The sequence below is a fragment of the Balaenoptera borealis genome (genome assembly GCF_965194805.1).
Source record: "Balaenoptera borealis genome assembly, chromosome: 12".
In the NCBI taxonomy this organism is placed as follows: Eukaryota; Metazoa; Chordata; class Mammalia; order Artiodactyla; family Balaenopteridae; genus Balaenoptera; species Balaenoptera borealis.
In genome coordinates this window covers 92,329,264-92,356,837 of record NC_138869.1, presented here as the reverse complement: position 1 = coordinate 92,356,837, position 27,574 = coordinate 92,329,264, and the positions used below count along the sequence as shown (strand labels likewise).

General features: G+C 42.8%; 1 protein-coding gene across 8 annotated transcripts in view; it reads left to right on the top strand.

The window, feature by feature from the left end:
- The first annotated feature begins 1,976 nt into the window (after positions 1-1,976).
- The window catches only part of SOX4 (SRY-box transcription factor 4), a 54,092-nt gene continuing 28,494 nt past the window's right edge, over positions 1,977-27,574 (top strand). For 2 of the 8 annotated variants that reach the window (XR_014232468.1, XR_014232470.1), the window contains exons 1-3: positions 1,977-3,497; positions 7,224-7,301; positions 8,456-8,501. Coding sequence is in view for 3 of the 8 variants with exons in the window: in XM_082346370.1 (XP_082202496.1) it covers positions 2,124-3,563 (1,440 nt within the window). In the remaining 5 variants the exon portion in view is untranslated. Of the gene's footprint in view, positions 4,187-4,988; positions 6,304-7,223; positions 7,302-8,455; positions 8,504-13,321; positions 13,566-15,269; positions 15,697-27,574 lie in introns of those variants that run through there. The other 6 variants (XR_014232472.1, XR_014232471.1, XR_014232473.1 and 3 more) reach the window with 6 other exon arrangements.

The window sequence follows — 27,574 nt, the reverse complement described above, 5'->3', positions numbered from 1 at the left end:
GAGTGTCTCTGGAATCTGAATTATCAAGGGAAGGATAATTGCATTCATTGAGGGCTTATTATACATCAAGCTCATTGAACCCTCACAACAACCCTATATAAAGTAGTTCCTAGTGTTCCCACCTCACAGATGAGGAAAACTGAGACTTGGTCGCATCCCCAGGGTCACAGGACCAGTGAGAAGGACTAGCAACCAGGTCTAATATAAATCCAGAGTTTCCATTCTCTTCTGCTACCAGTACCACTGCCTTCTACAGTTTCTCTTTGCCTTGGCCTTTTAGTTCCATTTGATTGAAGTAACAAACATAGGAGAAAAAATATATATATAGGAAAGGAGGAGGAGGGTGTGGGGGAGAGAAGGATGGAGAGTGAAGCTATCTTTAATTTTGAAAATGTGGAAAACAAATATTTAGAAAGTAAAATTGATTCCCATCCTTTACTTGCCATTATCACCTTACACAAAACTCTACGGAAATTCTCCCATTGAGTTAACTATGGAACACTGCCTAATGTGTTCCAGTGGAAAGCTCCTCTGTTTGGGCTATCCAGGATTTATAGGGGAGTTTAAATCATTAAATGACCATAGTTAACCCTTGTTTGGTTAAGAGAGCAAGTAATTATTGCAAAAATTCCTCTTCTCTGCCTTCCAGAAACAGCACCAAAATAGCTCTGAAGGGATTTACACAATACTTCAACATCTGTGCTGTACCTGGAATTGTTAAAATAACTGTGATGACAGGTGTCTAGGTACTGCTTTCTTAATGATTTTCAATATCTATTGATTTATTGTCATGGCTTTGCCTCCCCCCTTTACATCCTTGGCTTTATGAAAGAGCCGAGGAACAGATTTTGCACTAGAGGCTGATTCTTTATTCCAATACTGAAAAGAACTAATAAAAATAATCACTTGGCTTTTAAGCAGAGAGCTTCCATTTACAGTATTTCACCCTTCCCCCCCTTCTAAGCCCCTTGTTATCTAACATAATGGTTAGAATACATTTCCGTCTCTCCCCTTAATAATTTCATGCATTAACATCCTCTTCACACACCACACACGCACACGCACACGCAGGCACGCACAGCAAAAGGAAAAGAGGCAGCAGAAATCTCAGCTGTACTTCTAGCCCTTTTAAAAAGTTTGCTCTGTAAATTGGAATGAGGTCAGATTTGGAGCTTCTCATTGCACGCGGAGATTATTATTGCATCGGGTTCCAAGCCAATGGGAAGCCCGGGGGAGGGGCTTGGCTCGAGGAAGCGTTGGTTACAGCGGCTGATTGGCCGCGGCCAAGACTGGGAAAGGATAAAGAGACGCGAGGCGGAATTGGGGTCTGCTCTAAGCTGCAGCAAGGGAAACGGTGTGTGAGGGGAAGAGGCCTGTTTCGCTCCCGGGTCTCTAGTTCTTGCACGCTCTTTAAGAGTCTGCATTGGAGGAACTCTGCCATTACCAGCTCCCTTCTTGCAGAAGGGAGGGGGAAACATACATTTATTCATGCCAGTCTGTTGCATGAAGGCTTTTTGGCTTCCTACCTTGCAACAAAATAATTGCACAAACTCCTTAGTACCGATTCCGCCCACAGAGAGTCCTGGAGCCAGAGTCTTTTCTGCTTTGCATTGTAGGAGAGGGACTAAGTGATAGAGACTATGTCGCTTTCCTGAGCTCCTGAGAACGCTCGTGAACTGGAATCAACTGCTTCAGGGGAAGGAAAAAAAAAAAAAAACAGACTTGCTTGGGAGGCGGCGAGAAACTTGCATTCGAAGCTTCAGCAACCAGCATTCAAGAAACTCCTCTCCACTTTAGCACGGTCTCCAGGACTCAAGAGCCGAGAGACAGCGCAAACTGCGGCGCGGTGAGAGAGAAGAGCGAGAGAGAGAGGGAGGGAGACTCTCCAGCCTGGGAACTATAACTCCTCTGCAAGAGGCGGAGTACTCCCGCCCCGCATCTTTTGGAGACTTTTCTCTCTTCGCCCACCTCCGCCCCGGCCGGGAGTTGAGCCGCCCGCTCGGCCGCCGCGCGCGTGCCCTAGCTCGGCGTGCGCTTGGCCCCGGGAGCCGGGAGGGCCCGGCGATTGCGCCGCGGCCGCCGCAAGGGTGTGAGCGCGCGTGGGCGCCCGCCGAGCCGGGGCCATGGTGCAGCAAACCAACAACGCCGAGAACACGGAAGCGCTGCTGGCCGGCGAGAGCTCGGACTCGGGCGCCGGCCTCGAGCTGGGCATCGCCTCCTCCCCCACTCCCGGCTCCACCGCTTCCACGGGCGGCAAGGCCGACGACCCGAGCTGGTGCAAGACGCCGAGCGGGCACATCAAGAGGCCCATGAACGCCTTCATGGTGTGGTCGCAGATCGAGCGGCGCAAGATCATGGAGCAGTCGCCCGACATGCACAACGCCGAGATCTCCAAGCGGCTGGGCAAACGCTGGAAACTGCTCAAAGACAGCGACAAGATCCCTTTCATTCGAGAGGCGGAGCGGCTGCGTCTCAAGCACATGGCTGACTACCCCGACTACAAGTACCGGCCCAGGAAGAAGGTGAAGTCCGGCAACGCTAACTCCGGCTCCTCGGCCGCCTCCTCCTCCAAGCTGGGGGAGAAGGGCGACAAGGTCGGTGGCAGCGGCGGGGGCGGCCACGGGGGCGGCGGCGGTGGCGGGAGCGGCAACGCGGGGGGAGGAGGCGCCGGCGCGAGCGGCGGCGGCGCCAACTCCAAACCCGCGCAGAAAAAGAGCTGCGGCTCCAAAGTGGCGGGCGGCGCGGGCGGCGGGGTCGGCAAGCCCCACGCCAAGCTCATCCTGGCGGGCGGGGGCGGCGGGAAAGCGGCGGCCACCGCCGCCTCCTCTTTCGCGGCCGAGCAGGCGGGGGCCGCCGCCCTGCTGCCCCTGGGCGCCGCCGCCGCCGCCGCCGCCGACCACCACTCGCTGTACAAGACGCGGACTCCCGGCGCCTCGGCCTCGGCGGCGGCCTCGGCCTCCGCCGGCCTCGCGGCCCCGGGTAAACACCTGACCGAGAAAAAGGTGAAGCGCGTCTACCTGTTCGGCGGCCTGGGCGCGTCGTCCTCGCCCGTCGGCGGCGTGGGCGCGGGCGCCGACCCCAGCGACCCCCTCGGCCTGTACGAGGAGGGGGGCGCCGGCTGCTCGCCCGACGGGCCGAGCCTGAGCGGCCGCAGCAGCGCCGCTTCGTCGCCGGCCGCCGGCCGCTCGCCCGCCGACCACCGTAGCTACGCCAGCCTGCGCGCCGCCTCGCCCGCCCCGTCCAGCGCGCCCTCGCACGCGTCCTCGTCGGCCTCGTCCCATCACTCCTCCTCCTCCTCGTCCTCCTCCTCCTCCGGCTCGTCGTCCTCGGACGACGAGTTCGAAGACGATCTGCTCGACCTGAACCCCAGCTCAAACTTTGAGAGCATGTCCCTGGGCAGCTTCAGCTCGTCGTCGGCGCTGGACCGGGACCTGGATTTTAACTTCGAGCCTGGCTCCGGCTCGCACTTCGAGTTCCCGGACTACTGTACGCCCGAGGTGAGCGAGATGATCTCGGGAGACTGGCTGGAGTCCAGCATCTCCAACCTGGTCTTCACCTACTGAAGGGCGCGCGGGCTGGGAGAAGAGGGCCGGGGGGCGGGGGGAGGGGGCAGAGAGGAAAAAGAAAAAAAAAAAATGCGGACAGAGAAAGAGTTGCAAGAGAAAAGGGAAAAAAAAAAAAAAAGGAAAAAGGAAAAGGAAAAAAAAAAAAGTGAGCAGGGCCGGCTTGGGCCGCGTCCCGGTGGTCGGAGAGCAGCGCGGCGGCGTTTGGGGACCCGCGCTCCCATCCCCCACCTCCCCGGCCGGAGGGACGCGGCGGAGGCGGAGGTAGACAGGGGCGACCTTTTATTGTTGTTCTTGATGTTGTTGTTGATGGCGAAAAAGCGACTTCGAGTTTCCTCCCCTTTGCTTGAAGAGACCCCCCCCCCCCGCCCCGCACCGCTTCCAACGAGCTTCCGGACTTGTCTGCACCCCCGGCCAGAAGCCGAGTTGGTAGTTTTCTAAGAGACTGAAGGAATCTCGTTCCTCTCTCATCGCCCCCTTGGTGTTTTATATTTGGTTTTTGGTTTTTGATCCGGAGAGGAGGAGGAAAAAAAAAAAAAAAATCCAGCGCGCCCCCGGGGGGTTTTGTTCTCAGCATCCCCGCCCCCATCCTTCTTCTCCGCCAACCCCCCCCCCCCCAAGAAGACAGAAGGCTCCGGGGAGTCGAATTTGACCGACGGCGGATGTTGGAGGGTCGCACGGACCCGAGCGCCGGGACTGAGAGACTCCACGCTGGCGAATTAACGTTTTGTTTTTGGAGGGGTTTTTTTCTCTCTCTCCTTTTTTTTTTTTTCTTTTTTTCTTTTCTTTTTTTTTTTTCTTGCCCCTGCAGCCGGAGGAGGAGATGTTGAGTGACCGGCGCTCGGAAATGACCCAAGAACCTAGTTGGAAAGCCACACCAGCCAGGGCGAGGGGCGGGGAGGAGAAAGACACGAACTGGAAAGGGGCGAATAATAAAACTGAAATGGATTTGCACGTTGGGGAGAAGGTGGCGGCGTCTCCTGGGCCTCCGCCTCCCGCATCTCTGAAATCAGTGAGGTGAGACTTCAAGGCCCGCAGGCGCGGAGGAGAGGAGACTGTCTGATGTGGTACCGGGGCAGTGGAGGGCGAGTGGTGTCGGGGGGAAAAAAAAGGTTTTTTGCTTCTCTTAATCGGAATCGTGATGGTGTTGGATTATTTCACTGGTGGGGTTAATATAGCATGTTATCCTGTCTATCTTTTAAAGATTTCTGTATAAGACTGTTGAGCAGTTTTTAAAATAGTGTAGGATAATATAAAAAGCAGATAGATGGCGCTATGTTTGATTCCTACGACAGAAATTATCACCAGCTTTTTTTCATTCTTAACTCTTTAAAGGATTCAAACGCAACTCAAATCTGTGCTGGACTTTAAAAAACAATTCAGGACCAAATTTTTTCTCAGTGTGTATGTGTTTATTCCTTATAGGTGTAAATGAGAAGACGTGTTTTTTTCCCTCACCGATGCTCCATCCTCGTTTTTTTTTTTTTCTTTTTCTTTTTTTTCCTTGTAAATGTAATCAGATGCCATTTTATATGTGGACGTATTTATACTGGCCAAACATTTTTTTTTCTTATTTTGTCCCTTTTTTCTTTTGCTTTTTTTTTCTTTTTACTTCCTTATTTACTCCTTCCTTCCTTTTTTTCTTTCTTTCTTTTTTTTTTTGTAGTTGTTGTTACCCACGCCATTTTACGTCTCCTTCACTGAAGGGCTAGAGTTTTAACTTTTAATTTTTTATATTTAAATGTAGACTTTTGACACTTTTAAAAAAACAAAAAAAGACAAGAGAGATAAACGTTTGATTATTTTCTCAGTGTATTTTTGTAAAAAATATATAAAGGGGGTGTTAATCGGTGTAAATCGCTGTTTGGATTTCCTGATTTTATAATAGGGCGGCTGGTTAATATCTCACAGTTTAAAAAAATCAGCCCCTAATTTCTCCATGTTTACACTTCAATCTGCAGGCTTCTTAAAGTGACAGTATCCCTTAACCTGCCACCAGTGTCCATCCTTCGATCTCAGTCCTATAAAAAGGGGGAGGAGAATTAGCCAAACACTGTATGATTTTAAGAAAAACAAATTTTTTAAGCAAAATACTGTTTTATCCAGAGGCTTTAAAACTGGGGCATTTACAGCAAAAAGGGATCCTGTAGCTTTAACTTGTAAACCACATCTTTTTTGCACTTTTTTTATAAACAAAAACGTGCCGTTTAAACCACTGGATCTATCTAAATGCCGATTTGAGTTCGCGACACTATGTACTGCGTTTTTCATTCTTGTATTTGACTATTTAATCCTTTCTACTTGTCGCTAAATATAATTGTTTTAGTCTTATGGCATGATGATAGCATATGTGTTCAGGTTTATAGCTGTTGTGTTTAAAGATTGAAAAAAGTGGAAAACATCTTTGTACATTTAAGTCTGTATTATAATAAGCAAAAAGATTGTGTGTATGTATGTTTAATATAACATGACAGGCACTAGGACGTCTGCCTTTTAAGGCAGTTCCGTTAAGGGTTTTTGTTTTTAAACTTTTTTTTGCCATCCATCCTGTGCAATATGCCGTGTAGAATATTTGTCTTAAAATTCAAGGCCACAAAAAACAATGTTTGGGGGAAAAAAAAGAAAAAAATCATGCCAGCTAATCATGTCAAGTTCACTGCCTGTCAGATTGTTGATATATACCTTCTGTAAATAACTTTTTTTGAGAAGGAAATAAAATCAGCTGGAACTGAACCCTAAATCTTGACTTTTGTCATTATTATGCCCAAAGCCTAAGATTGGAAGGGCCCTATGGTTTCTAGAAACTACACCATCTGCCTTAGCTTTGAAACAAGTGAGTTTCAGAGAGGCCTGTTAAATGCCATCTTATTGAGGAATAATTACTAAGTTCCTCTCGCGGAGATTTCACAGGCCCTGACCCTGAAAGGATGCTGTCAGCTGAGTATGTGTCAACTCTACATGCTTTCTAGGAATTTTCTGAGTTTACCCTATTTAAATAAGCGCCCTTTGTCTTGAATTTTAAAAAGGGGGGAGGGGCAACATGGACAGAATTCCTTACAGATGAAACCTGCTGGCTGATCTTTTTTTTAACTTTGTGGTCCTAAAGCTGCTTTCTCCTTGACTTGCCCAGAGTTACTAGCGGCTAGAATTGTTTCCCACAGATTAAGAACAAATATGCCTGTTAAATTATCAATATATTTTGGTGGAGAAAGGCATTACCAGTTACGAGATATAAAAGTATGCATTTTCCTCAAAAACAGCTTCACGTGGTGCCAAAATCTCCGTTTTGTGCCATGACCAACGTGGTTATTCATGTAAATGAAAAGCAACAGTAAGGGTGACCTGGAGAAGTTGACTCCATAAGGGCTAAGAGGAAAGATTCCCCCCCTCCCGCCCCCAAATCTGGGAATAGCACACATTCAGCTAGTGGAGATTTATACTTTCTATAATCATCAGGCACAGTATTAATGAGATGTGTATGCAAGGAGAAAAAAGTGCCTTGAATTTCCTAAGGCCTGTTGGTATTTGGTTTGGAGCCTGCACCTTGCTAAGGGGCACAATTTACTGTTTACTTTGAGGGTTAACAATTTCCATTAACTAGCAAAACCCATCTTCCCTTCCAAATATTTGTTAAAAATGTCTGCTTTATATGTCTTCTAGTTTTTCAGCACTGGAGAGGAGGGGTTAATAAGCAGACGTATGTGGAAATAACCCTTTAATCATCAGGATTGCTTGTAGGTAAGGAAGTCTCCTTCATCCTGGAATGTACAGCTGGACGAAGAGATTTTTGGAGCCTGTAGTCCAAAACAAGCAATTTTTTTTGGTCAATGAAAAGCAGTAATTCCCCCCTCCAAAACAATACAACTATCACGTTTCAGTATAATTTCATCTTTTAAATATCGTTTTAGCTACTAGTCTCCAAATTTTTCTTTCATGTGTTCACTAATACATTTAGTTTTAACTGCATTTGTGTTCTGTAATGGTAATATCGTTTTTTTAAAACGATCTTAAAAAAAATGTATCTTAAGTTTCTTCAAAGACTTTTGTAAAAGGACTCTTCTACAAAGTGCTTTTTGTTCATGGTAGTGATAATATGATTGTTTAGTTTTTTCAGATCCAAAGTATGAAAACCTTGACATAAATGAAAACTATATGTTGTAATTTTTTAAGTATATTTTATTTTGTAGGGTTCTCCTGCTAGAACTACATTTATTCTTCCTTGACTTTCCATGTAAGGACAGATGCTTTAACTATTTTCTTTAAGAATTTCGATAACATGGCTTTAAAAACAAAAGCTTAAGTAAAGTGTGTGTCCTTCCTAGGAGATGATAGAGTAAATGTAGGAAACATTTTTGTACTTTCTTTCCTCTGAATCAGTTTTTATTCATAAGGGATACTTATGTGTTAGGTGGTACAAGGCATAATAAACCTGAGAGACCAAATAGTTTAGTATGACTTTTTCTTTCAGATAATTTGGATCAATAGAAAACATAAATTTCAGATTTTAAGAATAAGAAGCCACTTTTCTTTTAAGATACTGCTCTGGCCCTGGGCTGCATTAGAAATGTGAATCAGTAATACTTGCTTAAGCAAGTTTTGTTGGTTCCTAGTTGAATACCTATAAGTGCCAAGAAAAAATGTAAGCTGATAGGGTGGGCTGAGTGCCTGGATTTTCTGCTCACATTGCTTGGGGCGGGGGGAAAGGGGGCAGGGGTGCTGGAGGCATTAAGGGATTCTGAAGAAAGTGAGAAAGCAAAGGGCTAGGACGTGGACATCCACATCTACCAACTCTTCCCTGGGTTTATGGGGTACCCACGAATCAGAACACATGGTTTGGATAATGCTAGGGTTCAGAATATTTAATCATAAATTTAAAATAATTTATTTTAAAGGAGCATCTGGATAGATCCATATGTCAAGAAAACACTAAGAATTCTGGTAAGAATACAAATCCATCTTACCCATTTGGATTTCTCAGGGTGGAAGGTTGGTATGCTTTATTTTTCTTTGTGGTTATTTTATTATGCCTTTATTTTTCCCCCTCCTTTGAGTCCTGTAGTACAATATCTCTCTAACCCATATTTACTAACGTTTACGCTACCCGCCCTATTCTGGAAAATTATCTCCTTATCCATTTTCAGATCTTCACTCTGGCTATCATTTGAAAGCCAAAGGGGGAGGGAGGGAAGCCATTCCAGGCATCTGGTGTTCAGACTCTGCTAGAAACCTGCCAGATTCCCCCTTGCCCAGGGTAAAGCACAAAATTCGCATGCTGCCATCCAAGGTCCTGCACACAATGAAATGCCCACCTTTCCAGTTCTCCAGAAAGAATTCCAGTCCAGTGGTCTCTTCCATTGGACTGCAATTGTTGAAGGACAGGAACTAGACCTTAAATAATTAGTTTCCCCAAATTTACCTTCTCTGTTTCGTTGCATACAGTAAATATTTGATTGTTATTTATTGAATTTACATTGTTTCAATGGCACTTTAAGAGCTTCCAGAATGCCTTTGCGTATTAGGCTTTATTATCACAGCTGTGGTAAGGAGGGAGCCTTGGATTTATTGAAAGCCTGGGTTACAATGCTACTACCTCTTAGACCAACCAGCTGTGAAGGATGTTCGCATTTCTTAGCCTCCTTAAGCCTCAGTGTTCTAAGCTGTTAAATAGAAAGAATGCCATGTGACGTATAAAGCTATTGTGAGAATCTAGTGGAATAACACATGGAGTATACCTGGCATCAAGCCTGGCCTCTTGTATGGGCTCATTAAATGCTAGTTCCTTACCTCATGGGTTGTTCTAAAAAGATAATTCACGTTCAAGCCTAGCACGGTGCAAGCAGTATAGAAGGTACCAAGTTCTTAAAAAGAAAACCCTGGAATTGGTGTCTCCTGATCTGGTACATGAACCCTCACATCTCAGAATTACCCCAAGATTCTTGTGAAGGGCAAAGATGATAAAGATGATCACACGTGGGGGGTGGGGCCCTAATAAGCCTCCATATACAGTGCTCACTGAAGTTGGAGGATCATTGCCTCCATGGTCATTTAGCATTTCCTCCTAATAAATAACGCAGCAAGGGCTTATTACCACCTTTTGCCCCATGGAGAAATGGAATTCAGAGTGGCTCAGTGAAGTCATGAGGTCAGAAGTGAGAGAAATAGCACTGGAATCCCTTCTCTTGAGCGCTAGTTCCGATTTCCAGAAACAGATGTCTTCTGTACTGTAGTCGTAGAGATAGAGACTTAACCCAGGCCTCAAGTTGGAGAGAAGGATTGGCAGTCCTCTGACTTCTGTCCACTTCCCAAGGATGCCCTCCAACCTCCCTAGTTGAAAGGGTAAGTGTAAGTAATTAGCTGTGCATAGGTATCTGTGTTCCAGTTCAACAAATGTGAGCTAAGATAAAAGATCAACTCAGGGACTAAGTTTTGGAAGAAGTAACTGAGGCAGAAGAGAATAGGAACAGTATAAACATGGTGAGTGGAACTTCTGCTTTGCTATCTAAAAGTGAGATAATTGGAAATTATTCAGAGTGTACTGAGGCTTTATAGAGAGAGCTACAACCTACCCATTATATCCTAATGAGATTGACCGTTGGCTACAGTTAACTTGAAGGGTTTTATGGTTTCCTGCATGTGTTGTTTTCCTTCTCAATGTTAAAAAGAAGAAAAAAAAAGCCTCACGTCACCAAACGGTATTTCCCAGGGGGCTGTTGGACCAGGCTGCTGCATTTTGGTTTGTGCCTTAGTTAACAATGCACCTTCATGTGTGTGTGTCTGTGGATCCAGGTGATAATAAATTTAGCCCATTTTATTTTCTTCTGACAGGTTCAATTCAGGGCAGTTGGTGTATGGAGTACTGCCAAACAGGCCAGGCCTAAGTCAGGGCAGGAAGCTTCATGTTAGAGCCTTCCTTTACCCTGCAGACTTGTTCTTTAAGGACCAAGTCGTAACTCATTTTAGCACCAGTACACAAAACTGCTTTGCATTTTTGCATCACTCATACCGCATTCGAATGATATTCTACTTGAATTTGTTTTTGTTTTTTTTTTAAGGATAGGATAAGAGAAGAAGCAAATAATCATATTTATCATCATTTAGCCTGCTTGGTACTTTAGATATTTTCCCCAATATATAATTCTTTGGACCAGTTGTTAGACAACTAATGAACGTGCTGTTTCCTTTCACAACATACAGCTGAAAGACTGGAGGCAGTGAAAACACTGAGCATTATCTTTAGTAGGCTCTCAGCATAGTGAACGCCCAGCAGTGTAGCCCGATGATTGGCTAGAATGTATGGTGCATATAACTGCTTTCATAAAAGCTCAGCAGCCAGGCCCTGTTTAACGATCAATTAGCTCTGGTTGTATGTGTGGTTAATTGCCACTTTCTTACCAGGGCTTGTCCTAACTTCCCCAGCTCCAACACCTAAAACCTGTGAAAATAGTCTCTTCTGGAACTCCTGACCTTCAGTCTTGGCCTCTGCTTTCTCCCTCCCCTTTCCCACACTCCCAGTGCTTCGGGCCTTTTATCTCTCTTGTTTGCCAATCCCCTGAGACTTTGAATAATTTATTTGAAGTTCCTGGGAAGTTGTGGGGCTGTAGTCTCAAAACACATTGCACTTTGTTCCTCCCCTGGCAGAAGTAGGTCCAGAAACCTGTCTTTGAAAGAGGTGGTGCTGAGGACATTTGGGAATTTGCTAACAGTTATAATTTGGTTTTTGGGTGAGCACCCAAAGCATCTGAAAGCTGGGGGGGGAATAAAACTGGGGTGGAGTTTTGGGAGGTGTTGCTGAAGGTGAAAAGTACTTTACCCAAAGACTATCTAAAAATAGTGTCTCTCAAGATTTTAATAGGTGTTCTGTGGTCAAGTAAATTAAAGAAATGCTGTAAGAAGATTTCCATTTTTTATTGTTATATCAATGTATGTTTTTTCGTATCTGTGCAAACATGTAAGAGTTTTTCTTGAGTAGCTCCTAGAAATAGAATTGCTAAATCTTGGTGTTACAGACATTGGTTTGTGACAGTTTTTCCACCCTGGAGCTGGTTGGGTATAAAGTGGGGTGGATGTTGAGAAAAATTAGTGATAGGTCTAAGTGAATAAATTAGACTTTGAAACAATCACTTTACACTCCCCCTCTCCGCCCAGAGGGTGAATAGATTCTTTTAGCATGTAAAAAGGGACATCTGCAAATCATTTTGAGATGATTTTTCTATCCTTAGTGTCTGATAAACATACATGATTCGAAAAACAGAACAATTACAGAAATAGCCTTGACCCTCACATGGTGACAAAGTTTAGGGATTTTAGCACTATGGAAATGAACATGAGGACAGAGCTCAGCCCCCTCTGGTCTTTTTCTTCTTCTATTAGAATTCACCAGACTGATTCCCATTCCTGTGTTACTGGCTCTACTTTTTTTAGGCTCTGTGATTGCAAAAAACACTCACTCAAGTAGCTTGAAATCATGGGGCTTTATTGCAAAGAAAAGCATGACTGTCAGGGAATTAGAAATTTCATGAGCATTCTGAGAGAAATATCATTCAAGATACATGGCTCTAGTGAGCAGGTTAATCGGTTGCCTAATTTAGCATCAAGACTGCAAAAATATTAATACTGACCAGATATTCTCTTGGATTTCCTGTGTGTCTTGACTTTCTCCCAACACTAAATTCTTGATTCTTTTCTCCTTATCTGATCCTTCAAATTCCCTTTTAAGACAGAATTTCATGTGATCAGTTACTTCATCAGTCATTTGCCCGGCAGTAAATTGGCTGCTTCTGGGTTATATGCCCACTTCTGGACCAATCATTGAGTGTCTACCCACTGATTAGTTGAGTCTATTCTTCACTCTGTCATCCCTCCTTTTTTACCTTTGCTCCAGGGATCTGAAAGCCCTCACACTTCCTCTTACATTCCTTCTTTGCTCTCCTTATACTCCAGGATGGCAAGCCCAAGGTCCACAAAGCCGTACCCTTCCTCCTCTACAATCCGCAGTATCCTCACTTGGAACAGTTTGGTTTTTATCTACTTGATAGGCTGATTTTTTTTCCCCTGTAGCTTTAATTTTGTCGCTAAGACTTAGAGATATAAACACAGGGATGAAGTATACCACATTCTAGAGAGTGCTCAACATTGGCGGCCAGAGAAAGCCCCTTCCCCAATCATTCAGAGCAGAATTGATCCTACTATAATCAATATTCTCCTTCTCACCACCCCACCACCGCCCCCAGGTCCAAATAAGCAGAAGAAGGGAGAAAAGGAAGGAAGAGAGTCAGAGACCTGAAACATCTTTGAGGGGAGCACAGTGGGTCCTCACACCATTGTATTTGGTCATCGGCTTATTTGTTCTGCCAGAGAGAGAGAGAGAGAGAGAGGAGGGCTGGAGGGGCTTGTTGATTATCTGCCTTCTACTGTTTGACTCAGAAAGGATATGAGTTTGCACAGATCAAGTACACTGAAGTAGGAGTCTGAGAAAACTGTGGGGAGTACTTTGGGGTGCCAGAATTAGAGAGGTAAGGAAGAATCCAAGCTGGAATCCTCCAGAACAGGGAGAATAGGGCTGTTCCTCAGAAGAACCCACATGTGTGCCCTTGGGAAAAACAGCATTTGGATGCCCACCCGTCAGAAGGCTATCAGTGACCAGTAGGTGTTCGCTGGAGAATCAACACAAAGAGACAGAGGACTCCAGCCCTGGGCAGTTCAGTGAAGGGATATTCACATTGTTCTCTCTCCTTGCTCCTTCCCCCAACACACTGGAGGAGCTATGCTTGGAAGTGGCATGGGAAGAAAGTATTTTTCCACTCCAACCTGCTGAAGTTGACTCTGGAAAGGTAAGGAGAGGAGATCTGAGTCAAGTTTGAGGGTAAATGTAAAAATTGTATTAGCTTTTTAAAAATTGGAAGTGACCAGAAAGTTATGGACCATACCATCATGTCAGTAGATGCTCTCTTTTGGTTTTTTTTCCTGCACCATGATGCCAGTCTTATCACACTATATTCTACGGGTGGAACATCCATGTGGCAAATTAGCAAAAGATATTTTGGGATGGGCGTGAGGCTATTTTAAAAATAAGTAAGAAAGGGAAGTCCATCCTCTCTAGTCATCACGAAGCCCAAAATTCCCTACTGCCTTTCTTTCTCCTTTAGACAGATGTGCTCAGAGAAATCCACGCATAAACATACAACCAGGACAGTTCCTCTTTCACCTATTTTACATTAAAAAATTATGCTTAAAAGTGGAAAAATAAAAACAAACTCCACTGCTTTAGGATATGATCATAGAATTTTAAACTTTTTAGATTACAAAGGAACTTTAGAGGCCATCTGACCCATTGCCCTTCATTGATCCTACCAAACCCCCCAAGCCCCACATAACCCTGAAAAGCAGTCCACGCTCCCAAATTATTGTTGTCAAAATTGTTATTCAAATCCCTGTCCCCTCAAAACAAAATAAAACCCAGTGTCTTTCCCTGAGGACTACTGTTAGGTAGGTGTTGGAAGAATATCAATATGGTTGAAACTTTTTTTTTTTTTCTAAATTTATTTATTTATTCTTGGCTGTGCTGGGTCCTCGTTTCTGTGTGAGGGCTTTCTCTAGTTGCAGCAAGCGGGGGCCACTCTTCATCGCGGTGCGCGGGCCTCTCACTATCGCAGCCTCTCTTGTTGCGGAGCACAGGCTCCAGACGCGCAGGCTCAGTAGTTGTGGCTCACGGGCCCAGCTGCTCCGCGGCATGTGGGATCTTCCCAGACCAGGGCTAGAACCTGTGTCCCCTGCATTGGCAGGCGGATTCTCAACCACTGCACCACCAGGGAAGCCCGAAACTTTTTAATTAAATGATCCTCACTCTCTTAACTGCTAGACATATTTACATTTTAAAAAGATGATGTTAAGTTCAACAAAGCTATTCATTTGTATAAGAGTGAGTAGTTTGACAAAATGAAGTGGGAACATGCAGGAAATGGAGATTTCTTTAGCTGTAGGTTAGTAATTGGTTGCCATTTTGGCAGACTCACTGGTAGCAGGCCTCGGGAATCTGCCAGAGGGTCGACTCCTCTAAATTGTTTTAACTTCTCCCAATGAATTCTCCTTCGCCATCCAAACTCACATGTTCTCTGAAAGAGTGGGAGGATATTAAGGGCAGTGTTCAAATGTTGTAGGTTCATATACATAATACAAAACTGGCTCAAAGAACTTCTCAATAAACCACAAGCATTTTATGAAGGAACCTATCCTCAAATATTTAGGGAGTAGAAAAACCCAAGATATTCTCCATTCTTTCATGCCCGTTTGTAAGAAGACAGAGGTTTGCAAACTGGGACTGCCAGTTGCTTTCCCCTTCTTGCTGCGATTAACAAGACCTTAACAACTGTGGAACATTTAAAAACTAAACCCGACAAAGGATAATTGAAACTATTCATTTCTACCTAACAAAAGAGGGTGGAGACCACTGTGGTTCTCTAACCTGTACACATTCATCATATAGTCTGGGAGGAGGACCTCCTGCATCTCTTGCCCCTTGATTTCCGCATGGCTCAGTCCCTTGGGAGGGAGCACTTTTCTCTCTGTGCCCTCTCTGATTCAAGTTGGTCCATCTGGAAGTAGTATTACCCAAGCATTTATACCCCGAGCCTGGTTCGCCACAACTGACTGCATGTTTCCTGAAACCAACTATTGGCAGCTGTTACATAGGCCTTTTCTGCTTTTTAGATACCTATAATTACACCAATTATGCCAATCATTGATGTTTATAAAGGATTTAAAATTTTACACACCCAGAAGAGTCTATCAGAAAGCAGCATCTGAGGCAGAGTGACACCCCACAGAGGGGCCTATTTGGCCATTGCAATTGCTGCATCAAAAGAGTAAGTGAAGCTTCTTGTGAGCCTGTATGTCTTAGGCAAGTTAATCCTGTCACTGGAATAAAACTGGTTAAGGACCACAGAACTCAATCTAACTTTTATTTTCAAAGGAAAGAACACTGTATCCAAGTCAATGAAATCAGGTTTTTTGACCTGAGACCCTCCGAACCGCGATATGAGGATGAGATGGTTGGCATTCCTCTGTCCCAGGCTCCACGTTTAGATACAATAAAAGACTGCATGAGGACCTTCCAGTGAGCACACTGAGCTGGAAGGTAAAGAGCCATCCTGGCAGTGCCCAGGTGAGCCATATTACAGCCTGGGGCAAAGGGAAAATAGGGTAATACTGATCCTGTATTTAAAATTTTGATACTTGGTTCATCATGGATTTTTTTTTTTTTGCATTGATTTTGATTTTTTTAAAATACTGCATTAAGATATTGTTTATTTTGATTGATGAGTTTTTTGGGTCCCCCTTAAATTTTGTGTCTCGCTTGCCTCACCCTAGCCCTTGCCCTGGGTTTCCTGGGGCAAGTTTGGTGTGTGGTTTGTTGGCTTGGTGACTGGTCCTTACACCTGAGTCCTTTTTATATGCCTTTAAATGCAATTAATGTATTTGCCATTTGCCCAGCAGCCAGCTGGACAGAATTTGAACTATTTTTAGTTGACTTCTTGAAACATTAGAACAATTGTCCTTAATTGTTAGTATTTGTAAGGATTGTCTGGGGTGCTTGTTAAGAACACAGATTTCCATACCTCATGCCCAGAAGTTTGGGATTTCCTATGCCGAGGTGGAATTCATTCGGATCTCTGCCTATTTGCATTTTTAGATTAAAATGCTTCTGATGCAGGTATTTTACAAACCACACTTGTGTAAAAGCCTCTTTTCAGGAGATAGTTCTATTTTGTGAGTTATACCCCATTCCATCAGGGGCAAAGGGGATTACTGGGGTTTGGCGGCTGCCTATGGAATAGCCACCAAAAAAGTAACAATAACAAAGTTACTCTCCAAACCAGCCCTGTAAGGAGCAGAGACCCAGAGCCAGAAACTCCTGTTACAGTAGGCTGTTAGCTATCTGCAGCAGGTAGGATTTTCTGATAATTCAGCAGACATTAAATAAAACAACATGTGTAAGCACTTGATAGCTAAAAGCAGCTCACAAACACAAGAAGTTATTGTTATTACATTTATTCAGTGTTTTTAGAGACACTTAAGACGTTCCACAGAACATTGCATTCCTTCACAAATCCCCATCAGACCAAATTCTCTAAATTTAATAGGATTATCCCCTCATGGAATGCTTTCACAGTATTTCTGAAATCGAGGTCTGAGGGACCACCTCTTTATTGTGCAATCCAGAGGTGATAAGGTGGCTTTTCCTGAAAATGTTACCGGGAGCGTCCCAAAATGCTTTTTCACAGCCTCAGGCACTTATGGAAAGCTGCAGCATTATCTAAATCAAGATAGGAAGAACTTCATAACAACAGAAGCTGATGCAGTTACCATGGGCAGGTTCTATGCATTTCCATGGATTACCTGCGCACTTAGTTCTTGTAGAGCTGGCAGGGACTTTACCCGTGATCAACAGAGGCAGAATTTGAACTCGGGAAGTAGGACACTGGGAGCAGAGCACTTTCCCATGGTACTGCAGCTGGCAGTGGTGGGGCCTGTGCTTCTGTAAGCTGAAGTCTCTTCCTCTCCAGAGTAACATTCCTAACCGGTTTATCAACACTTCTTCCCTAGACGGTTTTTCAGGTGATCCCCCATCTTGGTTCTCTGTTGCACATTTCATACTTGTGAAGGGACTTTGAGGACTGAGGACCCTGTCCATCTGCATAAATCCTGTGTCATATGTCAGGCCAGCCCCAAACCTTCCTAAAGTCGCCCCATCTTCTCGGAGCTTGGTCACGCTGCTGGTGTCTCTCTCTGAGTTTCCTGCCCTCACAATATGGACTCTTTTTTAACGTGGGCACTAATGCTCAACATCCTTATCTGATGCTTGTGACCCGCCATTTACCCCACTAGAATTGTACTGATGGTGGTTTTGGCTGGTGTAGAATGATTTTGATCCAGTTTCTTCAAAGGTACACAAGCATTGACCTCTCCAACTCAATTCCATTTTTACTGGCCCTCACCGGCTGTGGTGAGGCATGCTCCGTGTTTGGGATTCTGTTATCTTTCTGGAACAAGATTGGCCCAGGGCATCTGGTTAGGCGAGTCCCCACAATGAGGGGAAAGAACATAGTGCCTCCTTTGAAAGGCAGGAGCAGAAGAGATTTCTGCTGTAGCCTGCTGCACGCTCTGCTGTAGAAAGGGGCCTTCTCGTTCTCATGAGTTCTGCTTTACTTTTACAGCAGATGGAGAGCTTTTTAACCTCCTGACTGTCTCTCTTTGGGGGAGGTGGGGAGCAGGGAGAGTGCCTGGGCTGGGATGAGAGGTGTGGGGAGGGTAGAGAGGGAGCCAAGCCTGGGAATTATCAGAAAGATATCGATGGAATTTTTATTTTATGTTTGGAAGTTAACAAGGTGAAGTTAAAAGGCAAATCTAGTTTCTCTGTCCACAACTCTGCACACAAACACAGACACACACACACACACACTCACTCAGTCCCTTCTCCACTGTCATTCTCCTGTTGCATTGCTTAGAAGAGGAAGGTGATTTTTTGAAAGACATTTGATCCACCTAGTGGAAGAGGAAGCAAACAGGGAGATGAGATCAGGGGGATTTCTGGGAAAGAAAGTGTGAAACACAAGGGACAAAAGAGTGAGTCATCGGGCCAGATGCAATCATGAGAGACCATCTGGCTCAGTGCTTCCCAAACTTTTTTAGGGATATTTGTAAATTTCTACATCAGTTAATAATTGCCTGTTTTGCCGCATTAGGGAGGTGGCGGCGGGGTGGGGGGGGGGGTGGGTGGCGTGTTTATCTATTTACCTCTGACAATGAACATCTGTGTAGAGATTGAGGTAGGGCATTCTATTTTGGCTTAGTCATCTGAAATGAGCCTTTGGAAAACAAATATATATCTGATTGATAAGGAAAAGGAGAAACAAAGGTAAAATAAGGTGGCAAACCCTGGTTCACATTTTTTCTAGTTGGGAAGGTGGGAAATCCCCTTTCCCACTGCTGTGGGTACAAAGGGCAGATACTCAGTTCCCAGCCTCCTCTTGGCCAGGACCAGCCCCTTGTGTCCCACAAGATGTGCTGAGAGAAAGCCTGCAGGGGAGGGGAGGGGGATGTCTGAGAATGGTTTTCTTGCCGGATAATGGGTGAGAGGCCTTTGATGACTGCCTGTTCCTGTTTCCTTCCTGTTGGGAGCAGCTGCAGTGGCTTATCCTGTGGCCATGAGGGAAAACCCGAGAGAGAACCATGGAGATGCTGACCCAGAGCCATGACACGGTGAATTATGGAACCAAGTCAAGAACAGCACCGCTGAACTCCTTGTTACACAGGGAAAACAAATTCACATCGACAAAGACACTTTTAGTCAGGTGCTCTGTGGCTTGCAAACAAAATCTTACCTGACACAGATAGAGAAGATCATTTTCATGCAGAAAATATTGATTGGCTTGCTTGGAAACAAATGAAATTACTACTAAACAATTACCACCACTCATGGCATCAACATTTATGGAGCACTTTATATATTTGTGCTTTATATATATTGTTTCATTTAATACTGGCCCTTTGAGATAGTTATTATTATCCCCATTTTATTGATAAGAAAATTAAGTCCAAAGAGATTAGCCCCAGGTCTAATAAGAAGTAGAACTGAACCTAGGCAGTGTAATTCCACAACTGACCCCCTTTTCTATTAGACATAGGGCAAACATTTAAAGTATGGCATATGTGTTAAGGTAATTCTTAGAAAGGGGTTAGTTATATGTTGTTCATACATAATAGCATTCACTTAACCATCACAATTACTTGGATCAACATGTCCATTTTTACAATTATTTTGAATAGCAATTCAATTAGAATTCCTTTGCAAGATTTTCCAATATCTGAAGTAATAAAAGCTTGCCAAGAATGAAGTCACAAAAGAAAACAAAAGGCACTTTTGAAGAATCATCAAATCTTAGGTTTGAAAGCAACTTGGAGAATATCATGTGACTTTGTGAAATGTTTGGCTGAAATCAGAATTTACCTTAAATGTCGTATTTATATCTGCAAGATTAGTAGCCCCTATTAAAAGAAAGAAAAAACAAAAAGAAACCAGAATGTAGCCACTTAATTAAATTTAGTTTGGCTCCATGTGATTGCTGAGTTATTTTCTCAGCGATCACAATCAGTTAAATAGAATGAAAATCTTGAGTTTTTCTGGGGCTTAATGTAAAGCACTTTGACCTATGGTTAATCTTACCCCTTCCGTTCCCTCTTGAAAAAGAAGGATGTTTGCCTTTCTCTGCCTGTCTCCATGATTACATAAAGATGCCCAAGGGTGGTCCTTCTGTTGTCCATCAGCCTTTTGGGTCTTTGGGAGATTTTCCTGTGGGGCCTCAGAGACTCAACCCTGGGGAGACAGACAGGGGAGCTCTCACTTTCTCCCCCCATTTGGGGCCTTGGTTGCTCTCAGCCAACATGCTCTTCTTTTTCCAAAGTCAAGCCTCGAGATGGTGAAGATGGAAACTAAATGGAAGAGAAATTGTTCTGAGTTTTCTCTGGACCGAGCAGCAGGCCTGTCTGTTTCTTTTCGTGCTTCCTTTCTGAGCCACAGACTTTTTTGCTTTCAGGGATGTGCTTCCGAGGCCTCTGGGCATCCCACTTTCTGAATCTGTTTCAGGTTGGTGCCCTTCTCTCATCATCCTTGGTCTTGTCCCTGCTTTCATCTTTAGCTCGGGCCCTTTGAAAACCTGAGCACACTGGAAAGCTTTGCATGCAGCTGTCTTCACCTTTTCTTCCTCGTGCAAATTCTAATAATACAATCACAAATGATCCCGATTTTGAGAGTCCTCTGTTCTCTTACACTATTTCCCATTTTCAATTGTACCCATCTTTGAATATTTGAAATCTGCTTTCCTAATCTCTTAAAGAGTATGTTGGATGCTACGTAGCTTTTCCTTTCTCTGTTGGATAATTATGATTCCGTGGGTCTCCTGCCCACCCTCCGCCAAGTTTCTTGTCATTTCCACTGTACTAAAGAATTATTTTCCAGATAAGAATTAAGTCCAGAAAGAGCATCCAAATTACACTTTAGAAGGGAAATTTTAATTTATTCAAATTCCAGTGTAGAAGGGAAATTCACCTATTTCAAAATTAATTAAAATCTGTGAACAAAGGAAAAATTTATTCTTTTTTTTAAAAATTTATTTATTTATTTATGGCTGTGCTGGGTCTTCGTTTCTGTGCGAGGGCTTTCTCCAGTTGCGGCAAGCGGGGGCCACTCTTTATCGCGGTGCGCGGGCCTTTCACTATCGCGGCCTCTCTTGTTGCGGAACACAGGCTCCAGACGCGCAGGCTCAGTAATTGTGGCTCACGGGCCTAGTTGCTCCACGGCATGTGGGATCTTCCCAGACCAGGGCTCGAATCCGTGTCCCCTGCATTGGCAGGCAGGTTCTCAACCACTGCGCCACCAGGGAAGCCCTATTTATTCTTAAATCAATTCTATAACCTCCTCCTTCCTGGAGTTAATATAATGTATTCCTTTTTGAGTGTTAAAGTATATAATGGTGGATCAAAAATCATGCATAGTTTTGTTGATTTAATTGAAAGATTTGGAAGTAAATTTTTTTCAATTTTTTCCTTCTTTTAAAATTCCATGGACACAAAACTTTAAAACTTGATATGTCTTTTATTATTAGCTATAACTGATTCTTTTAAAAATTCCATAACTTAATTGCACTGTGGCCTCAAATCATGTTTATTTTTAAGAATCCTAACTTGATTGTTTCCTGCTAATTTGTTTTAAAATTGAGGCTGTTTTCAACCCTAATTTTTAAATTCAAATCAAAGTAGCTTTTACAACTTTGAGAACCAAATGTCTTTCAGTGCATAATGCACTCTGTGTGCATGTGTGTGTGTGTGTATGTATGTGTGTGTGTTGTGTATAAAACTATTTTTATTGATTGAGAGGTAACAAACACCCTATTTAAAAATGGGTTTAATTATTAGGGTCACTGTCTTCCCCAACAAGAAGTCAAGGGAGCAGTTCCTGGTTGACTGACCAGCTCCACAGTGTCTTCAGAAACCCAGTCTCTTTCTTTCTCACTGTTCAGCATCACTTGACCAAATTAATGGGTTTAACAACTCTAGGCATCTCATTGTCACTAAACGACACTGCGAAGCAGGAAGGGAGGAGAAAGAGTTTCTCTTCTTGTCTGCTTCTTTCTCTCTGATGTCTCTCTCTCCCCAAAGTTTCCTGAAAACACCCCCCCAAACATACACATACATACATATACACACATATATTTTTTACGTCTTACATGTATGCATTAACAATATTACTAAAATTTACAAACATAGACTACAATTTAAGTAGTGTCATGGAACATTATTAAAGCAAGAAAAAATTAATTCTACTTGTCCTCATTATTTAAAAAATTAGATAAGTAAATTGAGAAAGAAGAAGAAATCTTTTTTTTTTTTTTTTTAAATGTAGACACACTGGCCATTCTCAGTTTTGAACAATCTCTTGCTTCTTTTTTTTTTAATTAAATAATTAATTTATTTTATTTTGGCTGTGTTGGGTCTTCATTTCTGTATGAGGGCTTTCTCTAGTTGAGGCAAGCGGGGGCCACTCTTCATCGCGGTGCGCGGGCCTCTCACCGTCGCGGGCCTCTCCTGTTGCGGAGCACAGGCTCCAGACGCACAGGCTCACCAGTTGTGGCTCACGGGCCTAGCCGCTCCGCGGCATGTGGGATCTTCCCAGACCAGGGCTCGAACCCGTGTCCCCTGCACTGGCAGGCAGACTCTCAACCACTGCGCCACCAGGGAAGCCCAAGAAATCTTTGAAATAATGCAGGAGGTGAGGATCATTATTACCCTGATTTAGGCATGTTTGTTGATAGATCACATTCTCTGAAAGAAAACTCTACCAGTAAAAACCTAATATAAGGCCATTAAATCTACATTAGGGGTTAATTCTAACCTCTAGCACCAGTATTTTAAAAACAGTTAATTCTATTATAATAATCTTCTATTAAAATAAAATAAAAGGTGTAGGTACATATCGAAGACAAGAGAACATTTTAGGACTTAGCTCTAAATGAATCCCTGTGCTATGTCTGCAAATTATCAGAATTGGAATCATGTCCTAGGGTCCTTCTAATCATACTTTGTATATGCAAACTGTATTAACTGGTTTGAGTTAATGATAGCTTTTACATGGAAGCCTAGCCCTAACCTGCCGCTGCAGCCAACCCATTTTACGGAGGAGCCTGCTTGTACCTGAAAGTGAATAGATTATGAAAGCTGTAATTAAGGAGAGGGCATGTACACGTCCTTTGCTTATTTAACTGCCAACTAAATGAAAGTGCTTGAAAAAAGTTTAAACTTTAAAACTGGCACAAAGCCTTCAGCAAATAAGAGTTCTGTGAGTTTTTGTTTCATTCAGGAAACTCTATCAGATGAGAACTTGAGTCTGGGTTCTATTCCCACAAGCCCACTGACCCAGCTCTCACCTTTGTAGTCAATGTCATCTTTGTTGCTAAATCCACTGTGTGCTTTTCCGTCTTGATCTGACCGGCCCTCCCTGAAGTGTTGGACACTGCCTGTCACATCCTCCTGCGTGAAGCTCTCCTCCCTTGCTTTCTGTGACACCACCTTCTCCCAGGTGTCCCCTGCTCCATGGGCGCTTCTCTTGGGCTCTTCTGCCGCTGGGCCACGTCTTCCGTATTGGTGATCTGTGGGTCTCTTTTCTCACCCTCCACCTTCTCTGGTGAGTAAGAGCATCCAACTAGCATGCTCTTGTTCACTTCCATGGCTTTAAAAATGATATACATTGCACACTCGTAACTTATATAATATTGTATATCAACTATGCTTCAATAAAAAATATTTTAAAATAAAAGACATATGAAATGTTGGCTCCCGGAATCTGTGTTTAAGTGCCCTAGCCTCTCTCCTGCACCCCAGACCTACTAAATAGCTCCACGTGGATGTCTCCCGTTGATGTCAAACTCACGTTTGATGTCATGAACTCCTGAGATCCCCTTCAAGACTGCTCTTTCTCTGATACTCACTCTTTTTGATGAGTGACACTACTGTCACTCAGTGGTGAGGTCATTAAAAGGAACAATTCTAGATGCCTTCTTCAGCTTTTCTTCACTCACACGTCCAGTGATTTACTAAGTGTCCTGCAGTCTACCTTCTCGATGTCTCTGGAATTTACCTTTCACTCCATTCCTGCTGCCACTACTGTAGGCCAGGACTTTATCATGATCTCACCTGGGATATTTTGGCGGCCTTTCACCTGTTCTCCTATCTAATCTTGCCCAGCTTGAGTCCATTCATCACACTGTCCCTAGCATGGTCTATTTAAAACATAAGTCCAATCATTTCACTCCCCTGTTTGCAATCCTTGAATGCCTCTGCATCACGTTCAGGAGGGTTCAAAGGTTGTAGCATGGTTTACAGCACTCTTGGGAACTGGTCCTGATTTAGCTTCCTGGTGTCATTTGTTACCACCCCTCCTTCCTCCTTTACAACGAACCTCTCTGTATTCTGTACATCAGCAGTACTAAAATATTTTCAGTTACCGAAAGATACCACGATTTCTCACTTTTGTGCTCTTGATATGATTTCCTGGCTTCATGTTATCCCCTTTCTCCAGTTCTTCACCTGGCTAACCCTTTCCTTGAGAAATCAACATAGGCTTCTCTCTTTGGGGGGACCTTCCCCACCCCAGTCTGGCCACCTCTGCTGTGATTCCATATTACTCTGGGAATATCAAAGTGCTTATTTTATAACCATCTGTTTGCCTGTCTTTCCCCCTCACCATAAAATCTTTGAGGGAGCAACTAGTGTCTTATTGGTCCTCGTAAGCTCCCCACCTTAAATAGGCCATTCCTTAATACATGCTCTAATGCAGCAAAAATTAGGCAACTAGTTAAGATAGAAAACAAGTTTTAAGATAGAAAACAAGTTTCGTAACTTTTTTCAAGAAGAAGGAAAAAAATTAAAGATATATTCAAATGACTATTTGGGGTTGTATTTTGGTAGAGAATAGGGATATTTTGATTATAGTAGAAACATTATTTTGCTTTTTCGGGGGGGTGTTATTTGTTTAACTGAAGATCTTTTGTTGAAGTGAAATAACTTGGATGTTGGGGGCAAAAAAACTTGTCTTCAAACACTAGCCCAAGGCTTCCCTAGTGGTTTGCTCTTGGATGAGTTACTTATACTTTGGAAACTCATCTGTCTCATCTGCAAAATGAGGATTGTATTCACCTTAGAAGTGTGTTGTGAAGGTTTAAATAAGAGACTTATTTAAAAGTATCTGGATATAGTGAGTGTTCAGTAAATATTGATCATCTTTCCCTTCTTTGAGTAGCTTATTAAACTAGGAGGTTAAGGGGACTTCCCTGGTGGTCCAGTGGTAAAGAATCACCTTCCAGTGCAGGGGATGCAAGGTTTGATCCCTGGTCAGGGAACTAAGATCCCACATGCCGTGGGGCAACTAAGCCCACATGCCATAACTACTGAGCTTGTGCACCTTAACTAGAGAGTTCGCGTGCTGCAAACTACAGAGCCCACACGCTCTGGAACCCGCGTGCCACAACTAGAGAGAAAAAACCCACACACCACAACTAGAGAGAAGCCCGCGTGTCACAATGAAGAGCCCACATGGTGCAACTAAGACCTGACACAGCCAAAAAAAAAACCTAAGAGACACATCACTTGCCCTTCAGATTATATGGATTATAGAATCTAAATATCTCAAAATTTGGTCTATTTGTTCATTTCTTTAATTATAGTAGCTTTGTGAGTTGTGGAATAAACTCATTTTACAGTAATTAATATTATATAAATTATTTTTTCTGTGTAATAATATAGAAGCATCTACAATTTCCCCAATTATCTATTGTATTGAGTAGCACATTAACAAAAGTGGCCTTATTTCATTCCTGTCTAGAAAACATTTTTAGGTATACTAAATAATGTGTAAGTGTGCAGAGTTAAAATAAGTCCAAATGATAATCCATATATTGAAAATTACTAGGTGGAAAGTCATACAGTTTATAATTTATTTCTTTGCTATTGCACATGGCATAGAGCACTGCTTGTAATTCTGGAAAGTAAATCACATGAATCTGAGCAAGTGGATTTAAAAGGAGACTATAACTCAGATAGTTGCTAAAATAAATTTTCAGATAAAAAAGCTAAATCTAGGCAGTAAATTGGGCAATTTAACATTTTTTAAGTATTCTGCAAACATTTGAAATGGCTTTTTAAAGTTTTTTAGAAGTCAGTTCAGTCCTTTTTTAGGGTAAATAATTGCTCCACTTGAAAGCCTTGGCAAAGGGACTCAAGCTCCTATTCCCAATACCCCTCACTTTATGTGTTCTTTCACCCACAGATCTCTAGCAGGTTAAACTGGCTACATATTGGCTTCTTTTCACAAGATATGAGTAATTACTTTAATTGCTCTGGTTTATTAAGTGAAATCCAAAGTAACTTCTGTGCCTACCTAACATTTAGTTAATGAGCACAGTGGTACCTCCAGGAGATTAATGGAACTTTGATAAAGGGGTAGTTTAATGGGCGAAGCAGCACATCTAGATTTCATTGGGAAAGGGATGGAATAATCCATGTATTTGGATGCAAGTTAATGTAATTACATTGTAATTTTGGTTATTGTGAAAAAACAGTTTGCCACTGGAAGTGGGAGCTGGAAGATAACTAATGTAAGTAATCGGAATCTATAACAAATATTAATTGAGTACCTACCAGTTGCAAGGCTCCAGGGTAAGTATTGTGACAAAGACAAGGAAACATAGGACTTAGTATCTCTTCTCAAGTAACTAACTTTCATTTGAAATGGGAACAGATTATGTCACTCACCTAATTAAAACCCTTCAAATGTTTTCCATTGCAGAGAATAACTTCCAGACTCTTCAACATAGCCACAAGGACTGATGCAACACTGAATAAAATGTTCCCCATTGCTCAGTAGATTCTAGCCATACATTCTTTGTTTTCCCTGAACATGCCCAGCTTGTTTCTGTCTTAAGGGCTTGGCAGGAACTGTTTCTTATGCCTGGAATGCTCCTTTCCAGTCTTCACATGGCTGCTTCTCATCGTTCAGATCTCACCTCAAATGTCCCTTTTCAGATAAGACTTCCTCAACCACCAACACATCTCTGGTGCATAACTTACTTTCTACATAGCTTATCACTATGAGAAATTATCTTATTTGTTCTTTCTTTTCCCAGCCATCACTAGGACACAAATAACCTGACTGTGTCTATTCTGTTTGTCTTTGTGATCTCAATGCCTGGAATGATGCTTGATACACAGTAAATAGTCAACAAATATTTGTTGAATATTGAATGAATGAGGTCGCCACATCTCTTTGAGCCCAGAGTTTCTATTAAGAGAGAATTAAATGAGATTTTATACATATCACACATGTATAGGATATATTGTAAAATATAATTTAACATATATAAAATCTCATTTCATATATCTATATGTAATATGTAAAATCTCATTATATATAATGTATACACATAAAATGAGATTTTATAATATATAAATGCCAGATCTATATCTATATATCTACCTGGCACTTAGCAAAGCATCTGGCCCAAATTAAGAGTGCAATATTTGGTAACTGTTATATTTTCCAAGGATGATGCAGGATAAAGTTAGGATCCTGGGAACAAGTTTTGAAACTTACATTTATTCTGCTAACAATACTTACGGAAAACACTTGTAGTTTCTTCAGAAATTTCATCTCAAGAACTTGCTGAAAACATGTTCAAAATTATGAGGAGACCGCTTGATAAGAGGTTTTCAAAAATATTTTCTCAAACCAGATGGCAATGATTTACCAAAAAGAAGCACTTCGAAAATCACTGTTCTGAGTTTTACCAAATAACCTGACCCATTCAGAAGATTTGGGAGTTCACTTTAGGAGACTACTGGAAAAGATAAAATTTGTTGTGCAAAACCTATATCATTTTGATTAGGAATTAATTCTTAGTGTCCAA